We start from the raw sequence: 22,801 nt of genomic DNA on the forward strand, positions 1-22,801 counted from the left end.
GGAGTCCTAGTGGACTCCAAGATGAACATGAGCCGGCAGTGTGACGAAGCCATCAGAAAAGCCAATGGCACTTTATCGTGCATCAGCAGATGCATGACAAATAGGTCCAGGGAGGTGATACTTCCCCTCTATAGGGCGTTGGTCAGACCGCAGTTGGAGTACTGCATGCAATTCTGGGCGCCACACTTCAAGAAGGATGCGGACAACCTGGAGAGGGTACAGCGAAGGGCAACTCGTATGGTCAAGGGCCTGCAGACCAAGCCCTACGAGGAGAGACTAGAGAAACTGGACCTTTTCAGCCTCCGCAAGAGAAGGTTGAGAGGCGACCTTGTGGCTGCCTATAAGTTCATCACGGGGGCACAGAAGGGAATTGGTGAGGATTTATTCACCAAGGCGCCCCCGGGGTTACAAGAAACAATGGCCACAAGCTAGCAGAGAGCAGATTTAGACTGGACATTAGGAAGAACTTCTTCACAGTTCGAGTGGCCAAGGTCTGGAACGGGCTCCCAAGGGAGGTGGTGCTCTCCCCTACCCTGGGGGTCTTCAAGAGGAGGTTAGACGAGTATCTAGCAGGGGTCATCTAGACCCAGCACTCTTTCCTGCTTATGCAGGGGGTCGGACTTGATGATCTATTGAGGTCCCTTCTGACCCTAACATCTATGAATCTATGAATAAGAATGTCCCTCCTTCCCCCCAGTTCTCTACACTGCCTTCCTTCCCCTCTATGCTCCCCAGTATGTCCCCTCCTCTCCTCCCCCACCTACTGCTGCCACTTGTCTGAGTCTCTTCCTGGGCTGGAAAGAATGGGTGGTGGGGGTGAGGGCACAAGGCAGGAAAGGGAAACCTGGCAGCTGCTGCCATCCCCAGCTGAGCCAGCTCCTGCACAGCCCTGGCTGGAGTCAGGAGCTTCAGAGCTGCTTCTGCCTTTCCCCCACATCAGCTGTAAACAGCAGGGACAGCAGCAGCAGGGAATGAAAGGGGAGGTAAAGTGCCAGTGAGCATTGGGGGGGGGGGGGGGGGGGGGGGGGTGTCTTAAAAAAGTCCCTGGGTGCTGCTTCCACAGTGTTGTCCAGAAGGGTGTGTGTAGGGGAGGGGGGTGCAACCATGCAACCACAAACCCTCTGGATCCTCCCCTGCCTGCAGCACTCTGCCACTACCCTAGGCCACATTGTTCCCTTAGCCAGCCTTCTAAAATCGAAAGGAATTACCTGACCCTTTCTCCATCCTCCAAATGTCCAGAGTGGTGTGACCACCTTTATTGGAAGCCATGCTAGGCTAGCCCTGTCACATCACACATGTCTAAGGGCTTCATCGTTCTGCTATATCAGCACTTCAGTCCCTCCCTGTGGTCCCAGAGCACTATCTTCAGGTCTAAAAAAAAAGGGTGCTGGCTAACTGTAGAGAGGTCCTGGCAGACAGGAATAGGCTTGGTAGTCTCCAGCCTTCAGCAATCACTGGTTTGGTAGAAGTTTGGCCACACCATTCCACCAAGCCCTTAGTACAACACTGGACTGAGGAATTAGCCCTTATCTTGGTTTCAATATCTCAGTCCCTGAAGGTTCCTCCCAGCCCCCAAAGTCTCCGTGAGGGAGATCACTAGCTAGACTGTTAGATCAATGATAAAAAAAACAAAAAAACAAAAAACTTCTAAGCCCCCAGCTCTTTGTGAGACTCAGCCAGACCTGACCTAGAGAGAAGGAAACACGCATTGTGTATGGTTAGCTGTGGATTGTCCTGCGTTTAAATACATCAGACCAGAAGAGCCTGAAGTATCAAAACAATGCAATGTCTGGGAAATTCTGTTTGCCATTTGGATGGGCTGTGCCAGTTGCTACTATTCTCTGCCAAGTACCATCCCACTACCCAGCTTCCTAGGGCGATTAGGGTTACCTGTCGCCGGGACCGCATCGCACACTCCTCCAGTGTCTCTGCTGCCTCCATCTTGCCCTGACGCCTGTACAATGCTCCCAGGTTCCGCAAGGTAGTGTTCACTGTTGGGCTGGGAGACAACAGGAAACATGAGGTTGACACATGATCTCAACTATCCCCGTGGCCACAGCCTCCCTACTGGTCCCTAGCATTCCTAGAACTGGCTCCCAGCAGTATAGGACTGACTCAGCTCTGTATGCATCAGTGGCTTCCTCATTCTATGTTCAGAGTTTGTATTAACTAGGAAGGCAAAAAGCACTGGGGGGGAAGTTCTTGATAACTTGCATGGTCCTGTCCAGGCTACTGGAGTGGCTCAGCAGGAGCTTTGAACTCAAGAAGCCTGGAACCTGGCCTTCTGGGATGGCCCATATACTCTCCTTGCTGGGCCAAGTCTCTCTAAAAAGAAAAGAGTGCCCAGCCCTAGGTACTAAATCCCAGGGCAAACAGCATCTGAGTGACACCATGCTGGCTATCTCCAGAGGGAGACCTTGCAAGTTGTCCTTGTGAATAAGATGAGGATTTATTCACCAAGGCGCCCCCGGGGGTTACAAGAAACAATGGCCACAAGCTAGCAGAGAGCAGATTTAGACTGGACATTAGGAAGAACTTCTTCACAGTTCGAGTGGCCAAGGTCTGGAACGGGCTCCCAAGGGAGGTGGTGCTCTTCCCTACCCTGGGGGTCTTCAAGAGGAGGTTAGACGAGTATCTAGCTGGGGTCATTTAGACCCAGCACTCTTTCCTGCTTATGCAGGGGGTCGGACTTGATGATCTATTGAGGTCCCTTCCGACCCTAACATCTATGAATCTATGAAATGTCCCCCGAGAAGCTCAGCCCGCTCTCCCACTGCAAAAGGCCAGCACAGCTAGCACAAATGAAGAACATGGGGAAAAGACCATCTTGGTCCCAGAAGGGTTCAGCTACAGAGTTGGATGCAATGGCCCATAGCTCAGCACAGATGGGTAGATTCAATGAGCTTTTATCTTACCTGCTGACCTTGCAAGCTTTGTACCAGCCACCGTACTCAGCATAAGGGGCACTATCTCGGTGTTTACTCTGCAAGACAAGAGGAGAAAAGGGATGGTTAGATCAGCCTTTGGCTGTTTTCCCCCCATCCTTCCTGCCTGACCAGTAGGTGTAAGATCAGGATTCATGTCCTAGGCATACTCCCCCTCTGCCCGTGAGTCCCAGTTACCCACTGCTAGGTCTTACTCCACTGCTTTGGCCTATGGCAGCTCAGCATTTGGCCATCACCAGAATCCTAAACCCCCTGGGGATCTGCATTAAGATCCCCCAGGTCTTTGGAGCCAATTTAAACCATAAAACACATCTCCAGGCAATGGTGTTTTCAGACTGTCCTGGTGCTGGTGCAGGTGCAGTGGGGGCTCCTTCACCTACTGCCCAGCCTCAGCTCATTGAAACAGTATTACCACAAGCATTACTGCTGGTTCCCAAGCCAGCAAGACACATACACAATGAATGTGAGCCAGCAATAACAAATGAAGCCACTGGAGCACAACATGAGATTATATTAAGAACTACAGAACCCCAGAGTTGGTCTAAAGAGCCCAGAAACCTAGTCCCCTTGATCTCAGCAGCTTGACTATCTGAGGTGGTATGTGCCCAAATCTTAGGGCAAGCAGCAGAAACTGGGGGCTTAGCACCACCTAACATCCACACCTTTCTTCCAAAGACTGTCTTAACTGCTAGTTAAGATCCACCAGGCTCATTTCAGCAGTCTGGCTCAAGCATCCTGTGCCTCAAGAGAATCTCCTTGCTGGGCCAAGTCTCTCTAAAAAGAAGAGTGCCCAGCCCTAGGTACTAAATCCCAGGGCAGACAGCATCTGAGTGACACCATGCTGGCTATCTCCAGGGGGAGCTTTAGGAGCTGGACCACTCTACCCGGCCCTCATTCAGCTGGCTGGCAAAGGACAACGAAGACCTGGGCAAGGTCAAAGCCTAAGCTAGCAGGCTTGCTGAGACCACCTCAAAGGGAAATGCCTCAGTCGCATCTGAATTAGCTGTGGGTAGCCACAGGCTACATTCAGAGCTCCTGTCTGTCTGCAAGGCCAAGTGTGTTCTGCAGGAATTTGGATCCCTCTGTCTGCAACTCTTCCTGCATGGGTAAATGATCAATGTCACAGGAACAGGTGGTGGCATCAATAGGCCACAAGGTGCTGCCCACCTCAGCAGTGGAAAAAGAATATGTCCAACATTCCAATTACCACTTCACAGAGCACAGCTGGGGCCGCTGCCGGCATCCCACAGCTCAGGGGTTGACTGCACACAGCTTCCAGAAATAGACAGCAGGAAGTTGGGCACTGCAATTCAATGGTCCATGTGGCCATCTGGAGGCAAAGTACACCCATGTTCTGGAGGTTGGTGTGCCCCAAAGCTTGACCATGCATCACCCTAACATGCACTGTCTTTCATTGTACAGGGTCTGGAAGTCTGACAGCTGGCAGCTCACATTCTGCTGCAGGAGATTCACCTAGCACAAACAACCTATGCCTGGACCCCTGCCCGAGCCTGAGGCTGCTAACCTGCAACAGAACTGTCTCTCTCAGGCAAGGTCAAATGTCATGTGGAGAAGCATCTCAGCAAATTCACCATACCAACCTTTAGTTTGTGGTGGAGCTGCCCATGAAAGGGCCCTGCACCCATCACAGGCCTGGTCCCACAGCCAAGGGCCTTATGCATCTGGCTCCTCCCCAGAACCAATGGAGCACACAGTTGGCTTGATGACTGAGTATGGGAAATGTCCCCTACTCAGTCTTCAAGCCTTTCAGCCTGTCCCCATGTCTACAGGAGCCTCCAAGAATCTAGGCAGCACAGGCTAGGAGGACTTGCAGTTAGGGCCTCTCGTCTCTGGAGAGTTATAGCATGCTTGGCAGTAGGGGACAGACTGTGGCACAAGCTCTGCATTAGCTCCTTACCCGTGCTTTGAAACTGGCCTGCTATGCACTGCAACATTACCCCTCACGCCCAGGATCTGCATGTGTGTATGTTCACCAAGGAAGAGACAGGGGATTCCAGTAGCCCATACCCTCCCTACCCACAGATGTTTAACAATGAAACTGCCCCATGCCCACCACTGCCTTGACACTGGCAAATCCACCCTTCCCAGCATTTAACCCCACCGCAGCACCATTGTATGAAACAAACAAGAAAAAAAAGTGAAGCTCTGGAAGATGGGTTTGACATTTTTTAATAGAAGACAGACAGATAAGCTGCCAAAACTTGCACCACAGTAAGGGAGGGAGTGGTGGGAGCAAGGGTAAGCTAGCACTAACAGCTCAGGAAGAGTACAGCCTGCCTGCTAGTGCTCCACTCCAGGTCTAAGATGGGAAGATGCCCCTGAACTAAAATCTAGTACCTCCTTCTTCTATCCAGGCCATAGCTGTCAGCCTCTACACTAGCCCTAGAAGCAGAGTAAGAAGATACCAGGACACCAACATCTGCCAATCAAAAGAAACTGTTATCGAGTGCACTGGGAAGAGACGGGGGCAGGAGATGGACTCCTCCCATCCCCCCCTCCCCAGCCCTTCTGTCGCCCACCCACACTAGACTCAGTAAGTCTCTAGTCTCAGCAGTAGCCCTGAAGTATCTCAGCCCTATACACACACAGCAGAGACCCTACTTCCTACTCAGCTGCATAGGACAGGGCCTGAGCCACAACGGTAGTTCTACGGTGACAGTCATGACAGGAGTCCAGCTTTGGGAGGGGATGTTCACACTAAGCATACACGGGGAGCAGGAGATGGGGTGGAGGTGCTGGAGAGCAAGGCATGAGGGCTGTCTCAAGATCCAGACATGAAGGATGGTAACTAGTAGAGGATCTCGGGCAGCTAAAAGACCTTCCCCAGTACAGTTGCTGTAGGGTGGGAGAGAATGCCTTTCCACAGACTTCCTGGCAACCCAGGCCAAATGCATGCATGTCAGCCATGCCTGCTCCAACACTTGCTCTGGGGTATGTCCCCCCACCCAGCCCTGCAGCAGCCTGACAGATAGAGCTCTGGGTACATGGGGAGAGCAGCTAGATAAGCTGAGCAGTTTCTTCAGGGGAAGCTTGGCAGTACAGGCCCTCTCCTCCACTACCCCTCCCCCCCCTCCCCCCCCCCCTCCGGGGGCACTGCTTTGGAGTAGCTGGCACAGACAAGACAAAAGTTCCATTCTGCTGCCACAGCCCAAGCCCAAGCCCTGCCATGACAGGGCTCTCCTCAACACTTCTCTGTATACACAGCAACCTAGAAAGCTGGTATAGGAAGGACACGTTAACTCCAGCACACCCCATATGCACTTTGGCATCTCCTGGAAGGGCCAAAGATCTAGATGGTATAGGACATTTCAGAGACAGACAGACGGACAGAGAGACAGAGAACAAACGACAGAGAGAGAGAGAGAGAGAGAGAGAGAGGCAAACGAACGAAGAGATACTTTGTAATGCTTTCACCCACATTACAAAGATAAGGCCTTTTACTGAAGCATCCCCTTCACTCTTCAGGAGAGAACAGGGAGTCTAGCCCATCCCTCATCTGCCAGCCTACTGACAAGGGCTGAGCTTCACTACCTGCCAATTTCCAAATTGGATCCCTCCCCACAACCTACTCTTCTCCAGATAATCCCCATCTGCAAACCCAGCTGGGCATGGGTCTAAGAGACCACAGACCCATAGGAGAATGGTGGCACTACAGCCCTCCTACCTCCTTGCACACAAGCTACGGGAACTTCTACTCTCCAAGTCTCTAGCTCAGTGCCATGCAGAGGCATGTCTGCTTGCAAAGTTTCTACCATACAACTGGAAGGAGCCAGGAACTGCTGCCCACCCTCCCTCCCTCCCAAGGCCCAGTGCTCCATGAGGCTACAGAGGCAGACCTATTGTCCTGGCTTTAAAGGAGGCCCAGGCAGAATTCTATGACCTGTTCCTGCTTAAGCCATGAATTGCAAAAGGCTCTTTAGAAAGGTGATGGCAACAGCATGCTGCAGCATTCTCCCAGGTCTGTCTGCCACTTCTCAGGCTCTCCAGCCCCACAATCAGCCCTATGGGCTGCCCCAGGAATGAATGGTGGGGTGAGCAGTAGAGGCTAAGTTCCTGTGGTACAGCAACACTGCCTCTCCGCCGTCTTCTGCATCCAACATGTCCTAGGGAGAGCACTACAAGCAAAGAGAAAACATGCAGGGACAGCCAGAGCAACCTTCACCCCCCACTCCAAATTGCAGCTAGACCCCTGCCACCCACTGTCATCCACTCCTATATCAGCTCCAGTGAGTAGCTGCAGTACCCTCCCTCCTAGGCTGCCTCTGTACGACTATGCTATCCCCAAGCCTAGAGGCTGCCACTGGGGGCCTCACTCTCATGCCTGTTCCCGCTGCTGGCCAGAACCAGGTGCAGAATCTGCTCTTTGTTGTACACACACCAGAGACAACTCCTGCCTGTGGCAAACAGAAGATACTCCAGCCCCCAAAACTCTCCCTCTCCCCATGCCCCATCCCAGTTGTGGGGCTGAGCTATTCTGAGGTCACTCACCTTGCTCATCTCCTCCCTCTCCTCTGCATGCATCCAGATCGGCTTGTGCTCATCTGTGCAGGAAGAACACAGGAGAGCACTGCTCATTATCTTTCCATGCTCCTTCAGAGGGGCTAGGCTGCAGCACTGCTCCCTGATTCCAAACAGGAGGCCTCTCTAGCAAGCAAGGGAGCATGGTACAGGGCCAGCCTGGAAAGAGGCAGAGAATGCCTGTGGGGGATATGCCCACTGCTTCAGAGAATACCTCCTACTGCTCTCTCTGTGGGAAGCCATCTACTTTGATGGCCTCTCCTTAGAGTGAACCCATGCCTCAGCACAGGCACAGCACCTGCTTGTTACAGTTGCTGCTCTCCACACGTTTCCAAACAGGGATTCCCTCGAAACCCACCAGCCATTGACCCAGCAGAGGCTGAGAGCAATCTATCTGCCTGCGTGAGTTGGAAGGAAAAGGGCAGAACAGCATAATGACAAAACAGAACCTAGGGCCAGCTCTTCAGGCAAATTGCTACAAAGCCTGGGAGGTGCATCACAGGCTGCTTCTTGCCCCACCTGGCTGAGAGCAGCAGACTGCATGGAGACAGGCAGGCAAGTGCCAAAAGTAGTGAAACCTTGCAGAGATACCTTCTGTGTAGGAGCGCTGCACCCAGCCACTGGGAGACCAGTCCCAGGGCCCAAACTAGACTCCCCATCCAGTTGTACGTACCATCTACAGAGCCAAACTCCTTCACATGGGCACGAGTGAGGATCTCTTTGTACAGCACCTCAGCTTCCTTGTACTTGCCTTGTTTAAGGTAGCAGGAGGCCTGTAGCCAACACAGAGCATGTGGTTGAAGCCCCAAGAGATGACGAGTATCCTTACACCACAGCTCCCCCTCCTCAGAAAGTTCCCCACTGTTTCCCCCTCCACCTTACGCAGATGGTATCCCCAGCCTCCCACATCCCTTACCCAGCCCCTGCCCCCTTGTAAGGAGAACCCAGACAGACCCACCAGGTTGTTCTTGGTTTTGGCCACATTTGGGTCATCAGGGCCCAGGCGACTCTCGTAGATCTCCAATGCCCGGCAGTAGTAGTACTCAACCTCCTCATACTTGCCCTGATTCTGGCACAGCAGCGCCAAGTTATTCAGCTGCTTGGCCACATCCGGGTGGTCTTTGCCTAGGACCTGGGAAGCCAGAGAAGGAAGATATCAGATAGAAGCCCCTTCAAGACCATTTTAAGCCCTTGGAGATAGCATGGAAGCTTCTCCTCAAGAGTCCTGGATATCCCAAGTTCTGCCTAGAGGGGCCCTATCTAGATGATCATTTACCTAGCACCCCTATAATGAAAGACAGGAAGCAAGAAGACTCTAAATGGTCCCTCAGTGTGTATGACCTTTAATCTCCTGTAAGCCCAAGTGTTAGGGAGGATGGGAGAAGAGGTGCCATAATGTCAGTCTGAAAGCAAAGCTGGAAGGAAAGAGACAATAAGGCAGAGGTCAGCAGCACTAGGGAATGTTACAGGAACCAGACAGTTTATTTGCAGGGCATGGGACACTTCTTCCCACCCAGACTGGGGGGAGCTATATTGGTACCATTTCCTACATTTCTGAAAATAAACAAGCAGCACACCAGGAGCAATTGGGGCTGGTGCCCTCCTGCAGAACCCTGCAGAAGGTGGGTAATGGGGCTGATACCTTCTCACGGATCTCTAGGGCTCGTTTGCACAGTGGCTCTGCCTCCTTGTATTTCCCTCTTTTGCCATAGAGAACAGCCAGGTTGTTCAGTGTTGCTGCTACCTGCAAAAACGTAAGTCACATCCAGTGAAGCTGAAGAGGACTCAGAAAAAATGAGAAAGTGATGGGAGTTGGTGGGAACATGGACATTAGTTCCTTCTCACTCAGCACTGCTGCACAGTACCTTGCGAGACAGCAGCAAGAGCATCTTAGTACCTCAAACAAGTAGGAGCAACCCAGAGCCATCAGCTGGTCTTGGGGGTGTTCAGGAAGGCTGCAGGGAATTAATACCATCCTGGAGGAGTTTGACAGAATTCAGGATTGGAACAGCACAACCAGTTATCCAAGCATGAGGCTTGGGGAGTTGGGGCAGAGTACTGGGTAACAACCCTGCAAAGAGATCTCCTCAACCCAATGCCACAGCACACATGGCTCTCCTTGGGTACCTGCAGTCCCAGCAACACTACCTAGCCTGTAGCCTTATAGCCAGAGATGACCTAGCCATGGGTAACAAGGGAAGTATGACACAGAATTTGGGCACCAATCCCAAGCCCTGCACTACCAATGCCAGGGGGAAGGACCAACACCCAGGGCAAGGGTGAAAGATACTCACTGCAGGGTGGTCTTTGCCCAGGGTCTTCTCACGAATAGAGAGTGCATCATTCAGCAAGTGAGCTGCCTCTTTGTATTTATTCTGATCCCTGCAGTTCAGAGCCAGGCAATTATTGCAGTTCTAAGGTACTGATATCCAGAACATGCAAAGCTTGGTAAAACACTGCCACGCCACCCCTTTCCAAGAGACTTTCCCCCAACCCATTGCTTTCTCCAAAGTCCAGCCTGCACTGTGCTGCCCTCAAATTCAGCCCCCTACAACACTCCCACAATCTATCAATGGGGCCTGCCCATCCCAGTTTTCTGTGATCTCAACATATACTAACAAGGCCCAGATTGCAAGATGGTTACTGACCCACAACCTTTTTCTAGAGGCAGACTCTGTCAGTTGGTGGACTCCACATCTGCATAAGGCCTGTATTGGCACATCAGATAGAGCAGCAAAGCCCTGCTCCCCTACCTGTATACAAGTGCCAGGATGTTGAGCATGGTAGCCACATCCGGATGATCATGGCCTGAAGTCTTCTCTAGATCTTCCAGTGCCTGCTTGCAGAGTGGCACAGCCACCTCATAACGCCCCTGTGAGGCATACTGGATCACTAGGTTGTGGAGGGTACGTAGGCGTGCCGGGATCTCATAACCACCCTGCTGAGCCGCTGCTGCTGCACTGCTGTGCTGGTGGGGCACTGCGGAACACACAAGGGAGTCAACTGGGGAGCAGCATAGCTTGCACCCCCATTTTCCCCAAGCCAGCCTGGGGTCTTGGTACAAGCGCATGAAGCAGAACACTTACATCCTGGGCCGTGCTCCTCCTCCTCATTGGGGAACAGATCATCTAGAGAGTCCTTGGTAGAGTCACCTTCTTTCTCCTCCTGACAAAGAGAAGGAAGCACAAAACCAGCTACATGTGCTATCAGTATCCCAGGGAATTTACATCATGTAAAACATATCAGTAAAAATATGCATCAGTAAAGAAGTTTGGCTATCATTAAAAGGTTTGCAGATTGTCAGTTAATAAGAACACCCTCCATCCTACCCCCTCCAACTTCTCTTGGGTTGGGAACCCAGCTCCAAGTCCTGATGGACTCCACACCTACGCCCTTTACCCTCCCTACTTTGAGGCTAAAGGAGCCCCTGCAGGTGTGGGATGAGGTGCGTGCCAGGGACTGTGAAATGAACTGCTAGACACAGGCTGCAAAAATTGGGCACTCTGCTCACGCCCATGGGATTGTTCTGAGCACTAATGCACCTTGCAGCACCAACTCTTACCGAAGGGGAGACATCCTCATCATATTTCTTCAACTGGTTCATGAACTCCAGGTGCTTCTTCTCCTCTTCTAGCTGGGCCACAGTCTGCTCACTGCGCTGCAGCTTCTGCTGGGTGTTGGCCAGTTCATCCCGCAGCCACTGGTTCTCCTGGCACAATCTCCGTACCTGAGCACGCAGTTTCTGCTTTTCCGATTCCACAGCATTCAGGTGGTTGGACAGAGCCATCATCACCTGGACCAGAAACACCAACGGGGCCACATTAATCCAACAAGAGGAGCTGAACAACTCCCTAATGTGCCAAGTGTTCCCCCGCCCCAATGTGCCAAGACTACCTTCATAAAGGAAGAACCTCCCTAACCCTTCCATCTCTTGATATGGAGATTAGACATTACCAGGCTCAGGTGCAGATTAAGTGTGCGGCCCCTGGGGCAAGCATAGCAGTATCAGCCCTCCTGCAATGGCCCCAGCCACTGTGCTGCAGGGTCCTTTCCCAGCATGCTCCCTAGCAGAGCCTCTCACCTGAGCCTCCCCAAGTCCCAGCTCAATCATTTCCACCGACTTGCGGAGCAGGTTGGATTTCTCATGCACTAGGTTGGCCTCCTCATCCTTCTTCAGACACTTGATGGTTTCTAGCAGGCTGTGTAGGATGGAATTGTGCTCATTCTTGAGGGCCTCCAGCCCCTGAATCACCAGCTTGGTGTTGGATATTATCTCCTCCTGGCTCAATTTGTCCAGCTTCTCCTCCCTTGGATACACCATGGTGGACATAGCTTTTTTTTCCCCACACAGACACCTGAGGAGAAAATCAAAACCTCTTAACACTCTACCAGAAGGAGCATGTACTTAATGGAGGCTGAAGAGCTCCAGGCCCAGACAGTTCAGAGGGAAGGCCAAGGACTGGGATGGAAACAATGTTGTCCTCTCCAAGTTCTTCCCTTCCTGGCCTACACACAATGCAAGAGGACAGGTAGGGGGCAGGAAGTACTAGCTGTCACTTGGAGCAGCATACAGGCAGGAGACAGAGGGTCACAGCATTAGAACCAGCTGCCTCCTCACTGCCCACAATTTTGTCAGCCAAGAAAGTGAATTTAGCAAATCATTCAAAAGCTAAATAAAAATCAGCAAGAACTGCAGTAGACACACCTCCGGCTCAGAGGTCATCAGAGCTCAGCTAGGAACCAGGTGCAAGGAGTCTCCAGGAAGACTCAGTGCCTGTTGTTGGTTGTGGGAGAAAGAAGAGGGGGAGATGGAAAGCAGCCAAGCAAAGCAGCTTGCTTCCTCAGTGGCAAGTCCCTTAGAAAAGCAGGCAAAAAGAGGCACAATGCACCACTCAGCCAGCCTACAGACAACAAACCTCCCCCAGTGCCTTGAAGGTCAGACCCGAAGAGCAGAGAACAGGACCACAAACAGTTTGCAGAGAGCAAGAGGGAAAAGATCCAAATATAGCCCTGCAGGCTTGTTTGCCTTGGGGGGGGGGGAGGGGTTGCTAGCATTACTGTACTACCCCAATACCAGAGTTATACCACTGTATCCACCCCCATATGGGCACACTTCACCCAGAACAAGCAGCTTTTCTTCCACTGCGCTTGATTTTTTTTTGCTGACAGCCCAGGTAGTGTTGTCAGAAGTGGAGGCATTGAGACTCCTGGGTTCAAGGGTTCCATGTCATCTTTTCTCCTACCCATGCCTTGGTTTCCCCACACAACAGAACAGTACCAACCTACTTACCCCTGTAAGAGTTAGTATGTATGTGGCATCCTGATTAGCCTCAGGATCCTGCATCAAAGCCCTACTTCATGAATGGGAGCAGCACACACTTGGGAGCCCTGAGCCAGAATTAACTGTTATCAGAGGAAAAGGCTGCCACACTTGAGAGCTCCGCCACTTGGAGCATGACACTGAATATACAAACAACTACCCATAACGTTAAGTCAGACATGCCCTTGGTCCCTTCTCCCCCTCCCCCAGTCTAAAATCTGCCCTCTCCATGCCCATGTCCAGAGTCAAGGTACCCAGTGGAAATTAACCCTCTAGTGCTTGGCCCCTTTGGACTCCAACTTGAGCATCCCGGCTGTCCCCACTCAAAAAAGCTTAACAAGAGCCTTGAGACAGAACCTGTAGCCTAAGACAAGCCACTGCTTACCTTGGCCAGTGACTAGCAAGTGCTGAATTCGCCTCCAGATCAAGTCAGTGCCATAGATGCATCCCAGTGCTAGACGTGCAGCAGCCACTGGTGGGGTTGGCCAAGCAGCACCTCTGTGGGCAGAGAGCTATAAACAGGCAAAGCAACCTGAGCTCATGTGACCCTACTGGCAGGAAGCTGGCAGTCAGCCAAGGTATTACACCAGCCAGGCAAGTGAGGGAAGGCAGTGCCAACAGATTTGTCTTTGTTCTGCTCTGTAGACCCACCTCTGTGTGTTTTGGGTCCTTTGCTCAGCAACAGCTGCCTGCCTGTTTACAGAAGCAAGCAAATCCTGTTTCACGTGCAGCACAAGTGAAGCCAGAGCAATGCCCGTCTCTGCAGAGTCCCACCCTAGCTGGGCACTCCCACCACTTCCAGGGAAGCAGCTGCTCAGCTCAAAGGGCTTCCAAGAGTCCCTAGTGCCAAGGCAGTCCTAGCAAGAGCAGCAGCATACTTGAACGTGGAGAAGATTGTCCAAATATAGCGAGACAGTGTAGCAGAAGGCGAGTAGCCAGGCAAAGAACAAGGGAACTGCTGGGCAGTTATGGAGCAAAACTGGCTCTGCAAGGTACTGTGCAATGGGACAGAAGACAAGGATGACCACAGCACATCCTGGGAGCAATTCTGAGGGAGCCAGATATGATGAAGGGAGTCTTCACCATATCTGCAGTGGTTTGGAAGAGGAAATTTATTTATAGTTTAAATTTATAACCCATCATATCCAGCAGGCTCAGAGTGGCTTACAACAAACCATCCCCACAGATCGTAGGTTGAAAGAACCTCAGAAAGGAGGTAAGGGTAGATGTTATTTACATGCATTTTAAAAAGGCTTTTGACACAGTGTTGCACCCAATTCTTACAAGTAAACTAAGTAGCTGTGACATGGATTTTTTCAGTCGGGTGGGTAGAAAACTGGCTTATGGGACACACCCAGAGAGTGGCGGTGGATGGGTTGGTTTCTACCTGGAGAGATGTGGGTAGTGGTGTCCCCCAAGGCTCTGTCCTTGTACCAGCACTGTTCAATATCTTAATCAGCGATTTGGATAAGGGCGTAGAAAGCACTGTGTCCAAATTCACAGATGACACCGAACTATGGGATATAGTAAACACACTAGAGGGTAGGGAGTGAATTCAGGCAAATTTGGACAGGCTGGGGAAGTGGGTGGATCAGAATAGGATGCAATTTAACAAAGATAAGTGCAAAGTGCTGCACCTGGGGACAAAGAATCACCAATATACCTATAGACTGGGAAATACCATTCGAAGTAGCACAGCAGCAGAAAGGGATCTTGGAGTCATAGCCAACACAAAAATGAACATGACTCGCCAATGTGATGAGGTAATAGGCAAGGCTAACCGTGCTCTTTCCTGCATTAGTAGGTGCGTCACGAGCAGATCTAGGGAGGCGATACTTCCCCTCTATGCAGCATTGGTGAGGCCACAACTGGAATACTGCATCCAGTTTTGGGCACTGCACTTCAAGAGGGAGGTGGAAAACCTGGAAAGGGTTCAGACGAGGGCTACTCATATGGTTGAGGGCTTGCAGGTAAGATCTTATGAAGACAGATTGAGAGACCCGAATCTCTTCAACCTCCACAAGACAAGGCTCAGAGGTGATCTTGTCGCTGTCTACAAGCTCATCGGGGGGGGGGTCAGCAGGGAATGGGGGATACTCTGTTTACCAGGGCACCCCTCGGGGTTTCTAGAAACAACTGCCATAAACTGAAGAGTAGATTTAGATTGGACATCAGGAAGAAATTCTTTATGGTGAGGGTTGCCAAGATATGGAACAGGCTTCCAAGGGAGGTCATGCTTTCCCCTACCTTGGAAGCGTTCAAAAGGAGATTAGACAAACACCTGGCTGTGGTTACTTGACCCCAGCGTGCTTTCCTGCCCAGAGAAGGGGGTCACTCAATGATCTAATAGGTCCCTTCCAACCCTAGAAATCTATGACTGGGGAGAACTGCAACCTGGGGAGAGATGGTTGCTGAAGGTATTCTTGGAACCACATTGCTAACGTCGTTAGGCAAACAAGCAGTCATACTGAGGCATACCAGCCCTCAGGCCCACAACAGGGGTCTGCCCACACTGTGACAAAGGTTACTGAAAACAGAACTCTTCATCAACAGGCTGCCTGTAACCTCAGTGAGCCAAAAAGGCACCCAAGGCTCACAGAAAGAACTCTGCAGAAGCCTTTGAAGCCAGGCACACCTTTCTTATTCCCCACCTTCTCTACACATACACTTCCCATAGCCCTCTGGTCTCTCTGCCCAAACTTGGACTATTGCTCCAACTGGGTAACTCAGCCACCAATCCTGACTTGCCATCCCCACACACCTAGCAAAGCTCTGCCTCCCCATATTCCATCTCTCTCTCCAATACTTCTCCCTGCAAAGCTCCCATAACTAAACATTACCCCCAAGAAGGTAAAAGAACATGAAGACCATGGCCAAAACTGATGAACACCTCAGTTTGTATTCTGCCCCTTTGCCTCTGCTGGGGCCAAATCCATAGCCCACCTGGGCTATCTGTGCAGAGGGACTTGCTCATCCCTTCCTATGCAGTTCGGCTGACAAACACTGGCACAAGATGGGCCTTTGCTTGCAGTTCCTTTCTGCATAATGAGTCAAGAGGGTGTTTATAGCACAAGCAACATGGTATGCACTATCTCTGGCTCCACCTCCACTGGTCAGTCTCCACTGTCTTCTTCTACTGGAGCTTGGGACTCACTGCAAGTAAGTAGATGGCACCTGGGGGTATAATATTCACCAATATCACACAGCTCAGACCCTAAGAGCTTACTATTGCTCCCAGATACTGCACTGCACCTTTAACTTATGTGATAGTACTGTGCACTGGCACTGCACCAGGCAAAGCTGCCTGCCCATCACCCATTAGAGTGGGTGGAAGCTGAGGCTGCAGCTCTCCCAAGCCAACCAGCACTGTACCTTGCAATATGCAACTCGAACCCCATTCCAGGTTCTCAGGATGGCCCTGCTGTTTGCCACAGGACCTCACTGGAGGTGAGGGGAAGATGAGTTCCGTGGGTCTCTTGCACTAGCTTTCACGCAAGTTACGTTCTCAAACATGCTATTAAAAGCACTTCAGATTTTCTCCAAAACCCTCCTCTTCCTTGCTCTAGGACCTAGCTTCTCAATTTTTAGGCCTGCATATCCGTGTAAAATTAAGCAACAAAGAGCAACGTGAGCAGCTTGTCAAAGACCACAGAACCAAGGAGTGTTGGCCCAGAGATAGCACTGCAGTTCACCTCCCCAGTTCTGCAGCACTTCCAGGGGTGCTGTCCTGACCTCTTGCAGCTGCAAAAACATTCCCTAACCCAGGCTTACAGCACAGCCTTTTCCCATTCCTCACCCAAGGTAACTATGTATGTGGCTGTGCTGCTCTTCAGAACAGATCTGCTCAGTGCTCAGCTGCTTCCAGTGGGAAATAAATTCCTCATCTTTTCCTGCTCAAGGGTGGGAGTAGGAAAGAAATCAAGGCCTGGAGAAGCACGCTGACCACCCTGTTTCACTCCTACATAGAGGTGATCCCTAGCCAGGGTGCTGCAGGAATAGACAGTATTACATTCTGACCTGCTATGGACTGTCTGAATATTTTGCAACAGAAAAACTGCTCGTTTGGGGTTTTTGTTTTTTGTTTTTTTAACTACGGAAAAAGAATCATGTGAAACAAAGTGCTAGCAGTTTCCAAGGAGTACCTTGGGTGTAACAAGGTTGAAAATCACTGCTATATAGAGTCCAGGGAAACAAACAGTAGGAAGCAACAAGAACTAGGAATGTGAAAAAGCCATATTAGCACTGCCCTGTCTCAAAGCCACAAAAATCCAGCTTCCCCAGTTAGCTCCATGCTCCAACCCCACCTCCCAACAATTTATTTCCTTCAAAATGACTGCCCTACGGGGGTTTACTAGCATTAGACAGAACCCCAATTCCTGGCTTCCCCAGGGCTGGCAGGTACAGATATGGTACGTAGCCTTCCAAACAAGGAGAATGCTATGGAAACAGACACTGCTGTGCAGCCAGTTATGAGTGGCTGCTGTATAAGCACTCTTCCTAGTAAAAGGGCATTGTATTTCCTGTCTCAGCAGTCAAAACTTCAAGGTTCCTCTGAAGTCTGGATGATAGGAGCAGCTACAAGGAGGGGACAGACATGTAGGCTTGCCTTTTCAGGAAAGTGAGATGGCCTAAACATCTTGGGCAGGGGAAAAAGGACACCTTCTCAGTAAGTACCCCAGCTCCAAGTTCTGGGTTTTTGTCTGGAGCTGGACAAAGTTTGGGGCTTGGTTCCCCCTGCCCCTTTCCCCATCCCATTTAGCAGTTATAGCTCTGACACTTTCCATGTCTGGTCACAGATAGAGGGCAACAGGGGAGCCTGGGGCTCAGTGAGAGGAGAGGTCCAAGAAGCAATGTTCCTTCTCCAAACCACCCCGATCTTCCTAAGGAGTTTGACTTCAGAGAGCATGCTGCTCAGAACAGTACCACAGAAAGGCAGGGAAGAGAAGTTGGATGGTTCCAACAACAGGAGCTGGGAATATGGTACATGACTGGCCAGCATGCCCTGCTTGGCAGGATCTTTCTACCTGGGTCAGGTGCATGGCTGAGTAATCCTTGCAACTGCTCAGCTGTTTTGGAGCTCTGAATATGTATTAGTTATGTCATCCACCTTGGAAGGAGAAACACTAGAAGTTTCTGATCCCTTTCAGGGTCTTCTATAACTAAATCAAGCAGGCATCATGACAGCATATGGGAATATACTACAGGCACGTCTCCCTTGCCTAGTTCAGAAGCAGCTCACAGCAACTCCATCAGCAAACTAGTTGTATATATATGTTTGTTGCAAGACATTTTAGGATACCAAACACCCAAGATGGGAAAGCTAGAACATTTGCTTTTGTTGCCTGAAAAAAAATGTTTAGCTATACAGTATAAGAAAAAAGCAACTGGCTTCCCAAAACACTCCTGTGCCAAGTGTAAGTTACAACAGACTGTTGCTGCTTGCAGAGGAGCAGAATAAAGAGACTGGGATGGTAACAGCCTCAGGATTAATTGCAGAGGGGCTGAGACTGCATTACCATGGACACTAGTGAAAAAGACCAGGCCATGGGGTGCTGGTCAGTCAATTTGGTAGCATGGCTGTGACCAGGGAATTACAAACTCCTGTTAGGAGTTAGAATAAAATAACCAAAACTAAATCTTAGAATAAGCAACAAACAGGTTAATAAAATATTTTCAGGGACAGACTTTGGCCCCTTTTTAAGGAACACACACACCCCACCCCTTCTGTTTACATTCTAGAAAAGATATTTTCACAATAATCATTCAGCTCTTCTGCACCATGAGACTTTATGACTACCTTTTGTTGGAATCATCCAACAAAATGGAGGATGGTTACGACACTGGCAAAAGGAGGGAAGCAACACATGAGTGGAACATGAAATTGTCCTTCACACCATTTCAAAATTGTTGTTGTGAAGTGTACACATTCGGGATAAAGGTCTTTGTGCCAGATTGTCCACACCTCCAATTAAGTGGTGAGAATTCCCAACATGCAGCTGAGCCCCTATCCCAAGGGACAGGTGACAAAAACAAAACAAGACAGGATGTTAGACATTTCTAAGGTAAAACGAAGAAGGCACAGCATGAGGTTGCGTTCTTTTCTCCTGTTGTATAGGAACATGTAGAAAAAGCAGTTCTTCTAGAATGCTTACTGACACAAAGCTAGGCTGATATCAAGGAAGACTCCCAGTGAAAAGGGACAAACTTTTAGGCCAAGTACAGGGCATTCAGGGGGTGAGAGGTCATAGGTCAAGGTGTCAGGAGGTCAAAGATCAGGGGTCAAGGGTCAGGAAGTCAAAGGTCAGAGGTCATGGGGTTGTGAGGCCATTCAGGGCATTAAGGGGAGGTTAAATAAATTTAAAATGGTTGTCCAATAGCAGATAAGTCAGTATGAGGGGGCTAGCAAAGGGGTTGGGAGTCCAACAGGCTGAATGGGATGGGGGGGGGAAAATCTACCAGGGATGCAGAATAGACATGACCCATGGGTGGGAGGGAGGCGTCCCCCCCCCCTCTGCAAACCTACACTTCCATCCCTCCCCCCACCAGGACTTAATTGCTTGGTTCCAGAAGTGGTGAATGCTGATGCTGATAAGAGCAGCTGCACCTGGAGCAGCTTGTGAGATGCTAGTTGAGAGGTCTAGCTGGTCACAAGGTAGCTGGCATGCAAAAATACCCTAGTGCCAGGGGAGGGGGGCCTGGGGCCATTGGATGGGTTTTTCTGCCCCTGCGGCTGCGCAGGGGAACAGGACAAAAGTTCCATGCACCAGCATTTGACCTAAATCAAATAAATCTAATACTACATAGATCCAGGTTTATTTTAAACCAGGTTTTGCATTTTTTAGACCAGTTTATATGCACAGAACTTCTGTTCTATTACAGGTTTGTTAAGTGTAAAGTTGGCACTGGGACAAGCTAAGTTTAAATCAGGAGGCCATTTTGAACCCAATCTGACCTCCCCAAATGTCTCTACCTAGCCTTAAAAACTATTTCCATGGTAGTGTGAAACATCCTGGGACCTAGAAGTGCATCTCCCACTCAGGGTTTTCAGATTGCTTGTCTAGCACCCAAGCAGCTCCACCAGTGATAGAAGCTTCAGAAGTGTAGACTAGCAGCACCTGTTTTTAAACAGACCATCACTAAGATCCACCTGATGGAAGGCATGCACACCTGGTGAACACTTCAGCTCCCACAACCTCCTGTATGACAGCCACTCCTGAGAAAAGTGTAAAACACCATGATCAAACAGATTTGCGAAAGCAGATGGAGGTTAAATAAGCCTCCCTTCTGAAGTGGCAGACCAGGATAGGATCCCAGACAACAAGAAAAGGATAAAGAACTAAGGGTCACACTAAGGATCAGGAGAAAAAGGAAGCAAACTTTAGGATCTTAGAAGCAGGAAACCTGCAGGAATATCTGCAATGCAGGCTCCTAGGGTAAAGGGGGGGTTGGGTTGGTGGTGGATATCAGCTAGAGAGGCCAGCATACCCACCAGGTATAGAGGAGAGGAAGTCAACAAAGAAAGCAATCCACCAGCTGCAAATCTGTCCTCATCCTGTTTAGGTCCAGGGGCGCTGTACCCAAGGAGAGGTTAGCATTTTTTTTTTTTAAGTCATCTAAACTCTCTCTTCCTGGACCCAACTAAGCAGAAGATCTCTAAGGATCCCTAGTTTAAAAAAAAAACAAAAAAACCACACACACCTTGCAAGCTGCCATAATGTGGTACAAGAAGCCTGGTTTTCAATTACCCTGCTGCTATGCTTAAGGCAGAGAGAGTGGGCAAGGTATATTTCAGCTGCTCTGTACTCCCTATATAGCGCAGCCTATACAAGGTGGCCCCTAGCATAACACTGAAGGAAAGAGAAAATAAGCAGGTATTGCAAACAGGGGACTTCCTCTCTGTTGCTCAGTCACCAAACTAGCTGACTAGGTGCCCAGCTTGGGGGTGCCTGGTTCCTTCTCTACAACAATAGCAGGAGGCCTGTATGCCTTGCTGGCTCAAGAGACAAATTTCAGCACACAGGGAAAGTCCATGACTATGGTCAGAGGAAGAAATCCCTGGGGCAGGCTAGGCTGTGCTACAATCAGGGTTGCAAACCATTTTTGAAAAAAAAAATTACCAAGAAAACTTGTTTGTAAAGTCTGTTTAAAAAAAAAAATAAATAAAAAAAAAAAATGAAAAAAAAAAATCGAGTTATCCATAAAAAAATCCTAAGCAACTGTGAGCTTGACTGAGGATCTGTGGTCTGAAAAAGACTAGCTGTTGAAGGATCAGATAGCATCTAATGAATTGAACTGGGGTTCATGAAAGTTTGTGCTCTATCTGTATCTTAGTCTAAAGGTGGCTAATCTTCCCTACCTTTGGCTGAAGGATAGACAAAGCAAGAAGTCACCAGTTGGTATCCGAGCAGGAACACAGCTCAGGGCTTTGCAACTCACTGGAGTCTCTGTAGACCCCTTCCCCCCTCCCCCAGCCATGTGTTGCTGCTGCATTCCATGCCTGCCTATATCACTGCTCACCTTGCAGGTAAGGCAGGGCTGCGCAGGCCCAGGCAGGACAGAGGGGGTGATGCTGCCAGGACAGAGTTGCAGAGCTGGAGGGGGAGGAAAAAGTAGTGTCAGGTGAAAGTCCATGCCAGGACAAGGGGAGCAGGGCCAGCAGGGGTAAGGGCTTGGGGAAGGGAAAGTGTGCAAGTACAGTGTGAAGTATGGTTGGGGATATCAGGGTGTGGGGGTGAACCTGACTTGGTAGGTTTTAATGGGAGGGTAATTGGTTTCTCTTCTTAGTTTAAGAACCTAATGACACCTCAACCTACAGAAGGGCCTGGGCCCAATCCTCAGTTAGGCTAGGACCCATTCTACTGCTCTGGCAGTTGTAAATCAGACAAATAACCCCTGCTGAGACTAGCCCTCCTTGTACCAGCAGGCACCTAGCTGGTACAAATCGTCCCCACCACCAACCTCCCAGGCAAGACCAAAGCACATTTTGCCATAGTTCTGCATGTTGCCAGAGATCTTAAAATGCACAAACTTGCAGGACAACTACTACTCTCTGTAAGCACAATCAGATTATTGCACAGAATACATCCTAGCTGACCCATTGTTGCCGAAGGGCTTTCACCCCCAGAAAGACTGACCTTGTAAGTCAACAAACTTCCTTTATCAGCTCAGGAGCAGAGTAGTCACTTGAGAAAGTAATCTGTAAAGACCCCTAAGCTTCATCTGCAAGAGAAGCAAAGGGTCTAGCTCAGGGATAGGCAACCCCTGAAACAGGTGCCAGAGCAAGGCACGTACAGGCATTTTACTTGGCAAGTGTGCCTCTGAGCAGACAATGGGGAAGGGGCCACGGCTGTGCAGCCACAAGGATCGGGCCCCTCATAGCTCCCCCACTGTCCACCCCTAGGCACATCAACGTCTTACAAGTCGAGGTTGTGGGTGTTTTTGGCATTCTGCCCTAAAATGTAACCAACCCCTGGTCTAGCTTGATTCTGGCCTCTTCAAACAGCCTACAATGCTTAAAGAGTAAGTGGTCCTTATGAGCCCCACATCTGCACTCATGTCAAGGCCCTCTGTCAAGTATTCCTGAGGTCAGGGCCTTGACATGGGTGCAGCTCCTACTGACACTGAGCTCTTTCCAGGAACTGGAGATTAAGGCAGTGACCCTTAGCTGTCCATTCTTCTGAAACAGGCTGCAGCAGGCACAGCCTGCGCTCTTTGCACCTTTTGGCACCACTGAGACATGTCTACTTCATGCCTGGATTACTGCACTCTGTAGCATGGCTGCTGCCACTGGCCTCAGAGGGCTCAGGATACAGAGCTGGGAGCACAACCTGAGGACCTGCCTCGCAGCCACTCTCTTGCTTTGTCCAGGAATAGGACCATACCTTCCCTGCATATTCCAGATCTGTGAGCCCAGAGAAAGGATCTGTTTGTATTTGATCCAATACAGTCCAGGGATAGCTGCAAGAACAGTTCTACTGTGTATTTAAGGACTGTCTAG

General features: G+C 50.2%; 1 protein-coding gene across 7 annotated transcripts in view; it reads right to left on the reverse strand.

Annotated features, from left to right (window-relative positions):
• KLC4 (kinesin light chain 4) overlaps positions 1 to 22,801 on the reverse strand; it is a 55,325-nt gene that overhangs the window by 26,037 nt on the left and 6,487 nt on the right. For 4 of the 7 annotated variants that reach the window (XM_059720363.1, XM_059720362.1, XM_059720366.1 and 1 more), the window contains exons 2-13: positions 21,322 to 21,395; positions 11,566 to 11,839; positions 11,047 to 11,277; positions 10,571 to 10,649; positions 10,238 to 10,463; positions 9,779 to 9,866; positions 9,127 to 9,228; positions 8,443 to 8,616; positions 8,158 to 8,257; positions 7,455 to 7,507; positions 2,916 to 2,983; positions 1,891 to 1,999 (exon numbers count right to left, since the gene is read on the reverse strand). In XM_059720363.1, the coding sequence (XP_059576346.1) occupies positions 1,891 to 1,999; positions 2,916 to 2,983; positions 7,455 to 7,507; positions 8,158 to 8,257; positions 8,443 to 8,616; positions 9,127 to 9,228; positions 9,779 to 9,866; positions 10,238 to 10,463; positions 10,571 to 10,649; positions 11,047 to 11,277; positions 11,566 to 11,839; positions 21,322 to 21,395 (1,578 nt within the window). The other 3 variants (XM_059720365.1, XM_014599226.3, XM_014599220.3) reach the window with 3 other exon arrangements.

The sequence above is a fragment of the Alligator mississippiensis genome, chromosome 1 (genome assembly GCF_030867095.1).
Source record: "Alligator mississippiensis isolate rAllMis1 chromosome 1, rAllMis1, whole genome shotgun sequence".
Classification (NCBI taxonomy): domain Eukaryota; kingdom Metazoa; phylum Chordata; order Crocodylia; family Alligatoridae; genus Alligator; species Alligator mississippiensis.